The sequence below is a fragment of the Vombatus ursinus genome, unplaced genomic scaffold (assembly GCF_900497805.2).
Source record: "Vombatus ursinus unplaced genomic scaffold, bare-nosed wombat genome assembly UNPS02014805.1, whole genome shotgun sequence".
NCBI lineage: Eukaryota > Metazoa > Chordata > Mammalia > Diprotodontia > Vombatidae > Vombatus > Vombatus ursinus.
In genome coordinates this window covers 1,011,652-1,025,927 of record NW_020954583.1, presented here as the reverse complement: position 1 = coordinate 1,025,927, position 14,276 = coordinate 1,011,652, and the positions used below count along the sequence as shown (strand labels likewise).

Sequence of the window (14,276 nt, the reverse complement as noted above, 5' to 3'; positions counted from 1 at the left end):
CTTCTTCTTCTTCTTCTTCTTCTTCTTCTTCTTCTTCTTCTTCTTCTCCAAAGCAAAACTGTGAAAAATCACCTGCAGTACACTGAAATCACTCAGCCTCTGGTATTCCACTCTTATTTTCTGCCTTTTTCAGTATGATAATGTGCATCCTGGTTAGCGATAATCTTTCTTTTGGATTAATTTCCCCATCAGTAGGTTTCCTCATCATTGTCATATTATTGTCCTATTATTTAAAGCCTTTAACATCCTTAGCTCAAGCTACTTTTCCACCCTTATTACACATTATTCCCCTTTAAAAGTTCTTTTTAAAAGTCTCTGCTGTTTCTTACACATGACACTTTTATCACTCATTACTCCCCTCATCAATTCCACTATCCCACTCTCCACAATGGCCCTTCCAAAATTTTTCATTCCTCCCCAAACCTCCCATCTCCACTCTTTCCTCTCAGCTGAGATCCTTGACATATTTACAGAAAAAAATGAGGCCATTTGCCATAAGCTTCTACTTTTCTCCTTTTCCTCACCTCATTTTTACTCTGTATGCCTTCTGCCATTCCCTCCTCCTTTACCCCTCCAGTCATACTGATCTATATCTTGCCACTGGCTACAGAAGAGGGAGTGAGACTGGTAACTTCGCACAGTTCTGCCTCACTTAAATCCAATTCACTTACAAATCAAGACATTTCCTTTCTGATGTCATGGTCCCTCTGGGAGAACAAAGGACAAACAACAACAGCAGCAAAGACCAACATCTCACACGAAGAAGTGGCATTACTCCTTACCAAGCCTAGCCCTTCCATATGCACAAGCATCTCTTTACAACCCATCTCCTCTAACAGATTTCTCCCTCTGCCATTTCCCACTCTATCACTTATCTTCAATCTCTCCCTATCTACTGGTTCGTCACTACTGCCTACGAACATGCCTATGTGTCTCCCATCCTTGAAAAACTCTCACTTGATCTTCCCTGATAACTATCATACTATATTTTTTCTACCCTTTGTCCCTAAGCTTCTTAAGAAAGACATGCACAATAGGTGCCTCCATTTCCACTCATCTTACTCATTTCTTCTTTATTCTCTGCAGTCTGGCTTCTGAGCTCAGTCAACTGAAACTGCATTTTCAAAAGTTTACCATTTATCTCTTAATTGATAGATCTGATGTTTTTGTTTTTTTTTTAATCCCCATCCTTGTTGACCTTTCTGCTGCCTTTGACATTGTTTATTACAGTCTCCTCCTGGATACACTCTTCTTTATAGGTTTCCATGATACCAAGATTTTTATTACACAACTTTCTCCTGGTCTCCTTCTACTTGTCTGACTGCTCCATAACAGTCTCCTTTGCTAGATCTTCATCCAGGTTATGCCAGTTAACCTTTGGTATCTCCCTTAAATTCCAGGAAAAGGAGTTTCTATTTTATTGTCTAGACCAATGGCTTCAAAATCAAATAGAAATGGATCCCTACTGGCTGATATTGGATCCCTACTGATCCATATTGACACAGAAAATTATAAATAACCATTATCTATGTTTCATTTTATTATTATTATTATTTGTTGTTGTTGTTAAACATTTCCCAAATACATTGGAATTTGTTTTCAGCTGGCACTGGGAAGCTTTGCCAAGCTCCTTTGTCCTAGACAAGAGGGAACTAATGAATATTTTTGAACAGGGAAGTGATTTGTTCAGACTCAGTTGTTAGGAAGATGATTTTGGTAGCAGTGTGAAGGATAGATTCAGTAAAGAAGAGATTGGAGATAGGGAGTCTAGGTAGGCGACTATTACAGTAATTTAGGTAGTTGTGGCAGTATGAATAAAGAGAAGGAAACATGTGGGAGATGTTATAGAAGCAGAGTAACAGGATTTTGATAATTGGTTGTGTGTGCATGTTTACATGTTTGTGGGCAAGTGTTAAACATTTTAGTGCTTTCTAAGTCTAAAAATTGGAGTTTTGTGTGATATATATATGATTTATTTTTTCATTAACTGGCTTATCTAATTAACTAGAACACCCTATTATCTAGCTGTTGCATGGTTTACTTTCCTCTCTTGGTCTCAAATCATTTAATAAAATAGAGAATACTGAAACTCAACTGTTATATTGGCTACACAATATAGCAGTTAATCTTGGCTTTTTTCTAGTCAAAACAGAAATACAGTAGTGACCTGGGCTATTAATTATCACAGAATACAGAGAAGAGGAAAGTGAACAAAGGTGTACTGCAGCTAGACAGGAATAAAGGTGACATAAAACGAGGAAAGAATACTACTACGAAGAAGTGGATAGTGATAATGCAAGGTGAAGTGATAGTCTTTCTTTTGTTAATATTTACATGCAAGCAAGACAGCCTAGCAGTATGGGAATGGAGATAGAATAGTAATGTGTTGTTGTCATCATTGAGCCTAGATCTTTTTTTTCATACTTCCCCCAGAGACCTGGAAAGAGCCTTTGATTTATAAGCAGAAGATCTGGGCCTGAATATTGGTTTTGCTACTTACAAGCTATTTGAGCATGGACAAGTAGCTTCACTTCTCTTCACTTTACTCCTTACCTGTAAAATGAGAATAAAAATACTGGAAAAAGAGGAAATCAGTCTATGGAGCTTGTCTCCAAGTAAGGAGAACCTCAGTTTAAATACTCCCTCTACCAAAAAGGGTTGAGCAACTGTGGACAAACTACTTAACTTCTCAGTGTCCCAAACAACTCTCTAAGACCCTAAGCTGCAAAACAATTGCTGATCTACATTAGAAGAGGGAATTTCCTTACCAATGAGTCCCAACACCAATGAAATCACCAGTCTAGAGAAAATAAATCAAAGCTACTTTGTGCTACATATCACACAGGGTTGTTGTAATGATCAAATAAGATAATGCAGTTACAGTACTTTGTAGACAATAAATCACTATAAAAATGACCATAATAGTGATGATAGCAATAGTAAAGTAGTAGGGAATCTTAGCTATAAAGCCACCATGGGCAAAGAACCCCAAGCTCCACTCTAGTTCCATTTCTTAATTTAGAGGGAACACATTGGCAAAATCGTTCAGTCATGTGGATGAAGAATAGACATATTTGGGACAGACTATCAGTAATTTCTCATTGTATTTCACTGAGATTCAGTTTTCAAGACACCTGGATGATTGATTGTACTGTCTGTTTTTTTGTTTTGGTTTGTTTTGGTTTGGTTTTGATCTAGGCCTGTGATTTCTTCCATGTGAAGAAAGTTCCTGCTATGGAAACTCACTTCCCTCATTCAGATTAGCAACTTATCTATGATTTATATTGTTTCAGAATTTTCTGGGACATTGGTAGGTTAAGTGATGAGTCACTTCATCGCACAGCTAGTATGTGTCAGAAACAGAATTTGAATTCTGGTCAAATAGTTGACTCCAGGCTGGCATTCTGTGTTCTATGAACATTGCCTCACTTACTCATAGAATAGTACAAATAAACATTCTGTTGAGTAGGACCAGGACAGTTCATCTACGTCAGGCTCAGTTCAACAGAGACTCATAAATTGATTAGTCCCATTCCTGTTTCTATGGTGGGAAAGTGATAGGCAAAAACATCCCTGAGCTTGACTTCAACTATCTGTGCCTAGTGTTGACCAGCTAGATTTTCACAACATAATTCCCTGAGATGTGACTTGGTTGGTGATGGGGGTATGTGGGTGGGGAGGCATATTACCAAGATGCAATAGATGGTGTTGTATTCCTTGATAAATGAGAGCTTCCTATGAAGTGAATTTTGACTTAATTTCTCATCAGGAGCATCTCAGAGGGTTGTAATGTTATTCTCTTTAGCACACAAAGTCCAACAGACCCAAATGCTAGGCTTTTCCTTATAAGCAGACTACGATGGTTCTCTTTTTATCTGTTCTTTTGATTTGACTTATTATTAAACCTGAGGACAGTCAAGGAGTTGGCATTATGACAACTTTTCTGGGGTTTTGTAGATCCATAATTCATTAAATGGGATATTCTCTCCAACAGTACAGATCACAGGATAAACAAATATTTATATATCTTACCTTGTGCAATTACTCTCCATGTCCTCCCACAAACACACAGGAGATCTCATTATTTTATGGGTATCAATACATCGCTTATTTGGGCTCTCTGACATCTCTTACACTACAAATAAGGCCTTCATTTTTTGATTTTTTTTTTAATTTCTTGGGCAGCTTCCCTTATGCCATTTCTTATACTTAAGTCAGAATAGTAACATACCACTTTTGCCCATCATGCCCTTTGGGAAACCATGGTGAAAATTCTCTTTAAAAGCAAATAAACATCAGTGGGCTCCGGGCAGAAGGCTTGGGTCCTTCTCTCCGGGAGCCCTCCTTTCCTCTGTCACCTCCCTCCCTCACCTCCCTCACCTCCCTCACTGAGGTGAAGAAGTTCAAGAAGGCCGTGCTGTTCTGCCGAGGCCACACTGCCCTGGGAGAGCGCGAGGAGATCCTGGGGCGGGGGGGGGGGGGGGGGGGGCTGACGCCCCCTGCGAGGCCGGGGAGCAAGGAGGAGGCTCTAGTGCTCAGCCTCTGCACCCCGAGTGCCCCCCTCCAGAGCACAATGATCCAAGCGTGCTCCCAAGCCGCCGTCAGGAAGAAGCTGAGGGGAATCGAACACGAATTACGAGCCAACGGTTACGAGGAAGTGAAGGGCCAGTGCACCCTGGCTGGGAAACTGGGGGGCCTGCCGTGATCTCGGGGAGCCCTCGTTGGGCTCCCCCCTCCGGCCCCCTGCTGGGGCTGCCCGAGAGCTGTGGGGGAGCAGGCCGCCCCCTCCTAACAGACCCGAGGGCTGGGGGCAGCCTAGCAGGGGCAGGGCAACCCCTTCCCCCATTTGCCAGACTGCTCCGACCCCTGACCTCCCCCACTTCCCCCATGACTCCGGCCTTCCCAAGCCTTTGATATTCATTCCGCTTCAGTTGTAGCAGACCAAGGCCCCGAACCAACGCCCTGATGGCAGGGAGGCCAGTATTTGTTTTAACTGACACCCCCAGTTCCCCCCCCTTCCCCGGTGCTGCCAACTCCTAACCACAATAGTGTCTTTGTGTTTGTTATTTAGTTTTGTGTATAAATGGAATGTTGTGGAGACCCCCTTCCCCACAGCCAGCTCCCCTCCCCCAGTTACTCACGTGGCCAGTAAAAAGGAAAAGTTCAATTAAAAAAAAAAAGACAAAGAAAAGGTGAGCTGCTAAAAATAAACAAACAAACAAAGTTATGTGGTTGAGGATAATGTATGAACAATGTTAGACTTAGGGCCATGAAGAGCAGAGTTTGAAACCGACCTCAGAATCTTATCTGCTGTGTTACTTTGGGCAAGTTATTTAGTCTCTTTCGGGCTCAGTTTCTCCATTGGTAAAATAAGGAAGTTGGACGAGATGGAATCCAAGGTCCTTTTAAGCTCTAGAGCTCCGATCCTGTGAAGGCCTTGGGCAAATCACTTAATCTCCCTCTACCTCAGTTTTCTCATTTGCAAAATGGAGATATAATAGTACCTACTTTAGAGAGTCATTGTAAGGATCAAAAGAGATAATATATGTAACATCTTTGTAGGTAACATCAAACCCTGAAATGGTTTAAAGATATTATGATTGTTATTGTTTTTATTACATTTTGAGATCATTTCATTCTATGAAGCCAAATGTTTTGTTTTTTTAAATAAACAAAAAATAGGCACCAGTGGAAACTTATAATCACATCACAGTGAGGATGTGGCCTGACCATAGAAAACCCACCATGAAAACCTGATTGTTGCCTTTTCATGCTTTCATCAAATTGCACTTTGTCAATTTATGTATAGGCCATCCTCACAAGGATTTTACAGAGATGAGAAAGGAGACAAATGAGTTACTAGTTTTGTTTTTAATTTTTTTTTTTTGCTTAAAAGCTAAAAAGATTTTTCTTTTATGTAAGAATATGTATTTTTCATTCTTTCGAAATATTCTCCTCTAAGCATCTTGAAAAGGTGCCTTTAGATTATGTGCTCCAGGATACAAGTTTTTCACTTCACACTATTTACATTTAAGTTTTGATTCCTTTTGTGGTATGATTCCTTAATGGAATTTGTGACATTATTTGTAGCAACACCAACCAGTCTATGCTGACTTTACATTCTCTGTTAAGTGCAGTCTGGAATGTTCAAACAACCCTTCAGAAAGCAAAGTGAATAATATCTGCAGATGAACATTTAGCGGGCAGAATGTTGAAACGGAAAGAGGACATATCTCCTAAGCAACCAGACCAGTATTTGGGCCTTCTTGTCTACTCACATAAATATACTCTAAATTAGCATCATATTTGCTAATGGTTAAACAAATTAAATTATAATGTAAGCATATATATCCTGCTTTGGCAAAGGTTCAATGATTTAAAATGCAGGCGTGAGCTGACTAGTCAGACTACTTAGACAAGATGATTACACAGTATTCTGCCAGCTTGAACAGATGAGGCCTAAGTGGCAGATAAATTCCACAAATGAGCAGTGAAGCCACATGGAGCCTAGAAACCCTGCTGATGCTAATGTCAATTTTTAGACACAATGTGAGCCTTTGCTGACTCTTTATCCCTAGACTTTATGAGTTTCTTTTCTTCCAGACCATCAAACCTTCTCTTGGACCAAAGCAGTGTTGACATCACTACCTTCCGCACAACAGGTGACTGGCTCAATGGTATCCGAACAGGACAGTGCAAGGACATCTTTACAGGCGTGGAATACAGTTCATGTGATACCATAGCCAAGATTTCCACAGAGTAAGAAACTGTCTTTATTAAAAAGATTCAGAAAAATTGGTGCTATGTTTTCTAATAAGAGCATAGTGAACTTTTTATTATTAGAAAGCAGCACACTGCTGGACCTAGAGTCAGGAAGACCTGAGTTTAAATCCTAGCTTTGTGGCCCTGGCTAAGATGTTTGACTTCTCTCTGCCTCAGTTTACTCATTTATAAAATGATGATAATAATCACACCTTCTTGAGGTTATTGTGTAGATAAAATGAGATATTTGGAAAAGTTATTTGCAGATCCTAAAGTGTTATATACCTGCTATCATCATCATCATTACTGTCAGTTTTGCATTATAGCTTTGAGACATCTTTTACTCAGCCATTGAACTGAGCATAGGTTCTCTATTTATTACTATATATGCTTGGTTCATTTCACTTTTTCAGAGCTAGTCCCAAAGATTCTTTCTTCCATCTTTGTACTCCAGAAAATAGACAAGGACATACATACCCTCTTTATCTTATAATCATACTACTAAGCCAACTCTTAAATATATTATTTTGACTATCCTGCTTATTTTAGTTATTCTCATGAAAGCTCCCTTCTACATTTATGGATAATTGAAAATTGTTCATATAGCATCCCAAAATCTATTGTCATTTTATTATCTGGTCTTTTTTAACATGGTAGATTTTACTTTGGGGTGTTTTCCCCAAGATATCTCAGACTAAGAAGGAAAAAAACCCCCAAGATGTTAGGGCAGTTTAAGTGTTCAAAACTAATTGGTACACATTCTGTATGGTAACTATCAAGAATAAATGTTTATTAAAAAACTATTTTATGATCCTCTATATGCAAATAGATATATTTGATAAGATGTGCTTGATAAATAAGATATATTTGATAAGATATATTTGAAAAATAAGATATGGACCTTGCCTTCAAATGTCACGCAATCTAGAAGGGGACTCAGGCCTGATACATAAAAGGTTAAACCATCCATGTTGACCTAAAGTCAGAAAGGTATAGTGATTCCAGCTCTGCCATTTGCTGGCAACGTAACTTTGGGCTCATTCTTCCTGAACATTAGTTCACATATGCAAAATATAAACGTTGATAATACCTACTAAACAGGAGTCCTGAGAGGGTCAAATGAGATGATCTGTGTGGAAGCATATTTTAAAAATGTAAAGTGTTATTATTATAGACACTAAGTATCAGGAGATATGCATGATAAGTTTCATGATTAGAATTGCTTTAACTAGTTTGCTCTAAAGCCACGTCTAATAAGAATACCTTAGTAATATAATTGCTCCTAACAACTTCATTGGTTAACCGTTCCAGAGGACTCATCTTTGCCCACCTCCTGATAGAGAGATAATGGTCTCTGAGTACAGAAATAAAGTTGCAAGTTAATCAATAAGCAACATTTGGAGAAATTGTAAATGCAAAATTTCACCTGAAGCATACCCAATTGAGAGCCAAAAGAGCATTATCTTGGAAATAAGGTGTTATGAATATATTAAATAAATTACTTACTTTAAGGAGCCTAGTCAAGTGGCAGTTTCTCTTAAACCCCTATCCATTCTCTTACCTCCAGTATAGCACTGAAAAAGACAAATTCTGAGTGTGATTTGCTTAACATAGAATTTATCCTTCCTAATATAGTCTAAGCCATGACTATTCAAAACTCAAGTAAACAAAAAGAGAAAACTTCCATTTTTTATTCTTCATGTAATGTTCTCCTTGTCAAAATCAAGTACACATTTTGTCCTTCTTGACTATAACTTCCACTAATTTTAAAATACATAGCTTACGCATTTTAAGCGAAGAAAATATTTCCACCCCCATAGCTGGGGGTGGGGGGAGGGTAATCCAGAAATGCATTTTAGTTTGGTCCTATGTGTCTCAAATTCCTATTATATTTATGTGATAAATTAGAATTGATCCTGTGACTAACTCAGATTCTCCTGAAGGATGCATTCAAGATTTTTGATTTGGGACTTTGGTTTTTGAAACTTTTTGTGACCATTTCCTTATATACTCATAAGTCTTGTCTCTATGTATTTCTTTTCTTGCCTTCCACCATGAATTTAGTATATAGTATTGACTCATACTTTCACTGGTCTTGATGTCAGTCAGACCTGCAACAAGCAAAACTTTGCAAAAGGCTTCTTTGACCCCCAAATTGCTCCCCTCATATAATCTGTCATAATTCCTTTCTTGAAGGCATGTTAATGGTTGCTTTTAAAGTAGTTGACCCCATGTGTCAAAACTTTTTGATCTTAAACCTTTAGGCCTCTAGCCCCAGCACAAAATGAAAACTCCCAGCCCAGAAACCCCTGGCACAACAGGCACCGTAAGGCCAGGCTGAGAGCATTGTAGATAAAGTCGCCAGCACCTGAGGCCCCAGAGGAGAAAGCCAGTGACCAGGCCTCTGGCCCACAGCTCAAGAAGCTTGGGACAAAAAGCTTGCCTCGGGAGCAGATCTCAGCTTTAAAAGTCACAAAAATAGGCTAAATGGGTAAAAAACAGAAAAAGAGCCCTGACCATAGAAAGTTACTATGGTGACAGGGAAGATCAAAACACAAACTGAGAAGAGGCAACAATGTCAAAATGCCTACATGCAAAGACTCAGAGGGGAAGATGAATTGATCTTAAGCCCAAAAAGACTTTTTGGAAGAGTTCAAGAAGAATTTTCAAAGTCAAATAAGAGAGGTAGAAGAAAAAACTGGGAAAAGAATTGAGAGGTATGGTATGCAAGAGAGTGTCCACAGTTTGGAAAAGGAAGGACAAAAATTGACTAAAGAAAATTAATTCCTTAAAAAAATACAATTGGTCAAATGGAAAAAAAAATCCCCTAGAGAAAACAGCTCCTTAAAAAGTAAAATTGGAGGGAATGGCTAAGTGATGCAGTGGATAGAGCACCAGCCCTGGATTCAGGAGGAACTGAGTTCAAATCCGGCCTCAGACGCATAACACTCACTAGCTGTGTGACCCTGGGCAAGTCACTTAACCCCCATTGCCCAACCAAAAAAAAAAAAAGTAAAACTGGCAAAATGGAAAAGGAGGTACAAAAGTTAACTAGAGAAAATAATACCTTCAAAATTAGAATTTGGCAAGTGGAAGCTAATGACTCTATGAGACATCAAGAATCAGTCAAAAAATCAAAAGAATAAAAAAAGAGAAGAAAGTAAAATGCCTCACTGAAAAAAAAACTGACCTGGAAAATAGATCCAGGAGAGACAATTTAGGAATTATTGGATTACCTAAAAATCATAATAAAAAAAGAGAATGGACAGTAGCTTTCAAGAAATTATCAAGGAAAACTGCCCTGATGTCCTAGAACCAGAAGGTAAAATAGTCATTGAAAGAATCCATTAATTATCTCCTGAAAGAAATCCCAAAATGAAAAGTTCAAGGAATATTGTAGCCAAATTCCAGAATTATCAGGTCAAGGAGAAAATACCACAAGCAGCCAGAAAGAAACAATTCAGATATCAAGGACCCATAGTCAGGATTAGACAGGATTTACCAGCTTCTGCCTTAAAGGATCAGAGGGCTTGGAATATGATATTCTAGAAAGCAAAAGAGCTTGGATTACAACCAGTGATCAACTACCCCACAAAACTGAGCATCATCTTTCAGGGGAAAAGATAGACATTCAATGAAATAAGGGACTATCAAACTCTCCTAATGAAAAGGCCAGAGCTGAACAGAAAATTCAGTATTCTAAATACAGGATTCAAAGGAAGCATAAAAATGCAAATAGGACAGACAAAAACCATGTTATACAATAAGGCTAAACTGCTTACATATCTACATGGGAAGATTATACTTGTAACTCTTGAGAACTATATCCCTATTAGGGCAGTTAGAAGGAGTATACACAGACAGAGGGTGTGGGTATAAGTTGACTTTGATGTGATGATATAAAAAATTCACTGCTTGTGGAGGCAGAATAGGGTAAATTACATTGCATGAAGAGGCATGAAAAGACCTATTATAGTAGAGGGAAAGATGGGAGGGGTGAGCATTGTTTAAACTTCACTCTTATTTTATTTGGCTCAAAGAGGGAATAACATACACACTCAGTTGGGTATAGAAATTTATCATACCCAATAGTGAAGTAGGAAAGGAAAGAAAAGGGAGGGGAAAACTGATAGAAAGGAGAGGAGAGGAGAAAGAAAAGGAAGGGGACCTGATACAAGGAAGAACAGATTGAGGGAAGTGGTAGTCAGAAGCAAAACACTGTTGAGGAGGAACAGGGTGAAAGGAGAGGAAAAAGTATAAACGGGGGGAAATGGGATAGAGAGAAATACATATTAGTAATCATAACTGTGAGTGTAAATGGGATGAACTTTCCCATAAAACAGAAGTAAATAGCAGAGCAGTTTAAAACCAGAATTCTACAATATGTTGTTTACAAGAAACATATTTGAAGCAGTAAGATACATACAGAGTAAAGGTAAAAGGTTGGAGCTAAATATGTTATGTTTTAACTGAAGTTAAAAAAAAAAGCAGAGGTAGCAATCCTGATCTCTGACAAATCAAAAAGAAAAACAGATCTAATTAAAAGAGATAAGGAATACCATAGACAATGAAGTAACATCAATACAAAACATATATACACCAAGTTGTATAGCATCCAGATTCTTAGAGGAGAAATTATGTGAGTTGCAATCTATTTGAAAAAGTAGGTGAAGGAGTCCTATCAAATTCTTTTTATGATACAAATATAGTGCTGATACCTAAACCAGGAAGAGCCAAAACAAAGAAAGAAAATTATAGACTGATTTCCTAATGAATATTGATGCAAAAAATTTAAATAAAATATTAGCAAAGGCATTACAGCAAGTTATCATGAGGATAATACATTATGACAAGGTGGGATTTATACCAGGAATATAGGACTGGTTCAATATTAGGAAAACTATCAGCATAATTGACCATGTCAACAATGAAACTAACAGAAATCATATGATTATCTCAATAAATGAAGAAAAAAATTGACAAAATACAATACCCATTCCTATTAAAAACACTAAAGAACATAGAAATAAATGGTGTCTTCCTTAAAATGATAGGTAGCATTTATCTAAAACCATCAGCAAGCATTATATGTAATTGGAATAAACTAGAAGCATTTCCAATAAGATCGTTGGTAAAACAAGGATATCCATTATCACCACTGTTATTCAACATTGTAACTAGGAATGTTAACTTTAGCAATAGGAGAAAAAAAATTAATTGAAGGAATTAGGCTAGCCAATGGGGAAACAAAGCTATCGCCCTTTTAAAATGATATGAGGGCTCTTTCTGCCATCTTGCAGCACTGCCACCATGGTGCGCATGAACATCCTGGCAGATGCTCTCAAAAACATCAACAATGCAGAAAAATGAGGAAAACACCAGCTTCTCATTAGGCCATGCTCTAAAGTAATTGTCTGGTTCTTAACTGTGATGATGAAGCATGGTTACATTGGCGAATTTGAGATCATTGATGATCACAGAGCAAGGGAAATTGTGAACCTCACAGGCAGATTAAACAAGTGTGGTATAATCAGCCCCAGATTTGATGCTCAATTGAAAGATCTGGAGAAGTAGCAGAATAACCTGCTACCATCCTGTCAGTTTGGGTTCATTGTGTTTACAACCTCCGCTGACATCATGGACCATGAGTAAGGAAGACAAAAACACACGATAGGAAAAATCTTGGGATTCTTTTTCTAAGGGTGTAAAACATACTTACAAATAAAAATGCTCCAATGGAAAAAAAAAATGATATGATGGTATAACTAGAGAATCAACTAAAAAACTACTTGAAATAATTAACAACATAAGCAAAGTTGCAGGATATAAAATAAATTCACATAAATCATTGGCAATAGAAAGAGGAATTCCATTTAAAATAACTGAGACTCTACCTGATGAGACAAACCCAGGAACTATTATATACATACAATTACAAAATACTTTTCACACAAGTTAGATCTAAATAAGCAGAAACTTATCAGTTGCTCATGGGTAGGCAGAGCTAATATAATAAAAATGGCAACTCTACTTAAATTAATTTCTTATTGAGTGCCATACCAATCAAACTACTAAAAATTATTTTATAGAGATTAAAAAAATAGCAAAATTCATCTGGAAGAACAAAAGGTCCATAATATCCAGGGAATTAATGAAAAGAAATTCAAGATAAGGGGATCTCGCTGTACCAGATCTTAAATTGTATTATAAAGCAGCAATCATCAAAACTACTTGGTACTGTCTAAGAAATAGAGTGGTGGATCTGTGGAAGAGGTTGGATACACAAGACAAGGTAGTCAAAAACTATAGTAATCTACTGTGTGATAAACCCAAAGACTTCAACTCTGGGATAAGAACTCACTATTTCTCAGAAACTACTGGGAAAACTGGAAAAGAGTATGGCAGAAACTAGGCATAGACCAAAATCTTACTCCACATACCAAAATAATGTCAAAATGGGTACATGATTTAGACACAAAGGGTAATAACCATGAGCAAATTAGGAGAGCAACAAATAGTTTACGTGTTAGATCTACGGAGAAGGGAAGAATTTATGACCAAGCAAGTTATGGAGAAGATTATGAAATTCAAAATGGATTATTTTGATTACATTATAATAAAAAGGTCTGGCACAAAAAAAGCCAATGCAACCAAGATGAGAAGGGAAGCAGAAAGCTGGGGAAGAATTTTTACACCCAGTATCTCTGATAAAAGCCTAATTTCTAAATAGAGAACTAAGTCAAATTTATAAGAATACAAGTCATTCCCCAATTGATAAATGGTCAAAGGATATGAACAGGCAGTTTTCAGAGGGAGAAATTAAAGCTATTTATGGTCATATAAAAATGCTCTAAATTACTTTTGATTAGAGAAATGCAAATCAAAACAACGCTGAGGTAACACATCACACTTATCAAATTGGATAACCTAACAAAACAGGAAAATGATAAATGTTGGAGAATATGTGGAAAAATTGAACATTAATGCATTATTGGTGGAGTTGTATACTGATCCAACCATTCTGGAGAGCAATTTGGGACTATACCAAAAGTGCTGTAAAACTGTGCATACCCTTTGATCTAGCAATAGCATTACTTGGTCTGTATCCCAAAGAGATCATAAAAATGGGAAAGCAACCCACGTGTACAAAAATATTTATAAAAGCTTTTTTTGTGGTGGTCAAGAATTAGAAATTGAGGGGATGCCCATCAATTGGGGAATGTTTGAACAAGTTATGGTATTTCTATAAGAAATGTTGAGCAGGTAGATTTCAGAAAAACCTGGAAAAACTTACATGAACTGATGCTGAGTGAAGTGAGAAGAACCTGGAGAATATTGTACAAAGTAACAGCATTGTGCAACAACCAACTTTGATAGACTTAGCTCTCTGCAATACAATGATCTAAGACAATTCCAAAAAAGTCATGATGGAAAATGCTGTTCACATCCAGAGAAAGAACTATAAGTGGAATGCAGATCGAAGCATACTCTTTTCTCTTTTTCTTTTGTTCTCT

The 14,276-nt window shown here is 37.5% G+C and overlaps 1 protein-coding gene and 1 pseudogene across 1 annotated transcript in view; both read left to right on the top strand.

The window, feature by feature from the left end:
• The window catches only part of EPHA3 (EPH receptor A3), a 413,601-nt gene that overhangs the window by 396,130 nt on the left and 3,195 nt on the right, over positions 1 to 14,276 (top strand). Inside the window, exon 16 of the mRNA XM_027874169.1 lies at positions 6,604 to 6,759. Within this exon, the coding sequence (XP_027729970.1) occupies positions 6,604 to 6,759 (156 nt within the window). The remainder of the gene's footprint in view (positions 1 to 6,603; positions 6,760 to 14,276) is intronic.
• On the top strand, positions 12,073 to 12,462 carry LOC114051724 (annotated as a pseudogene).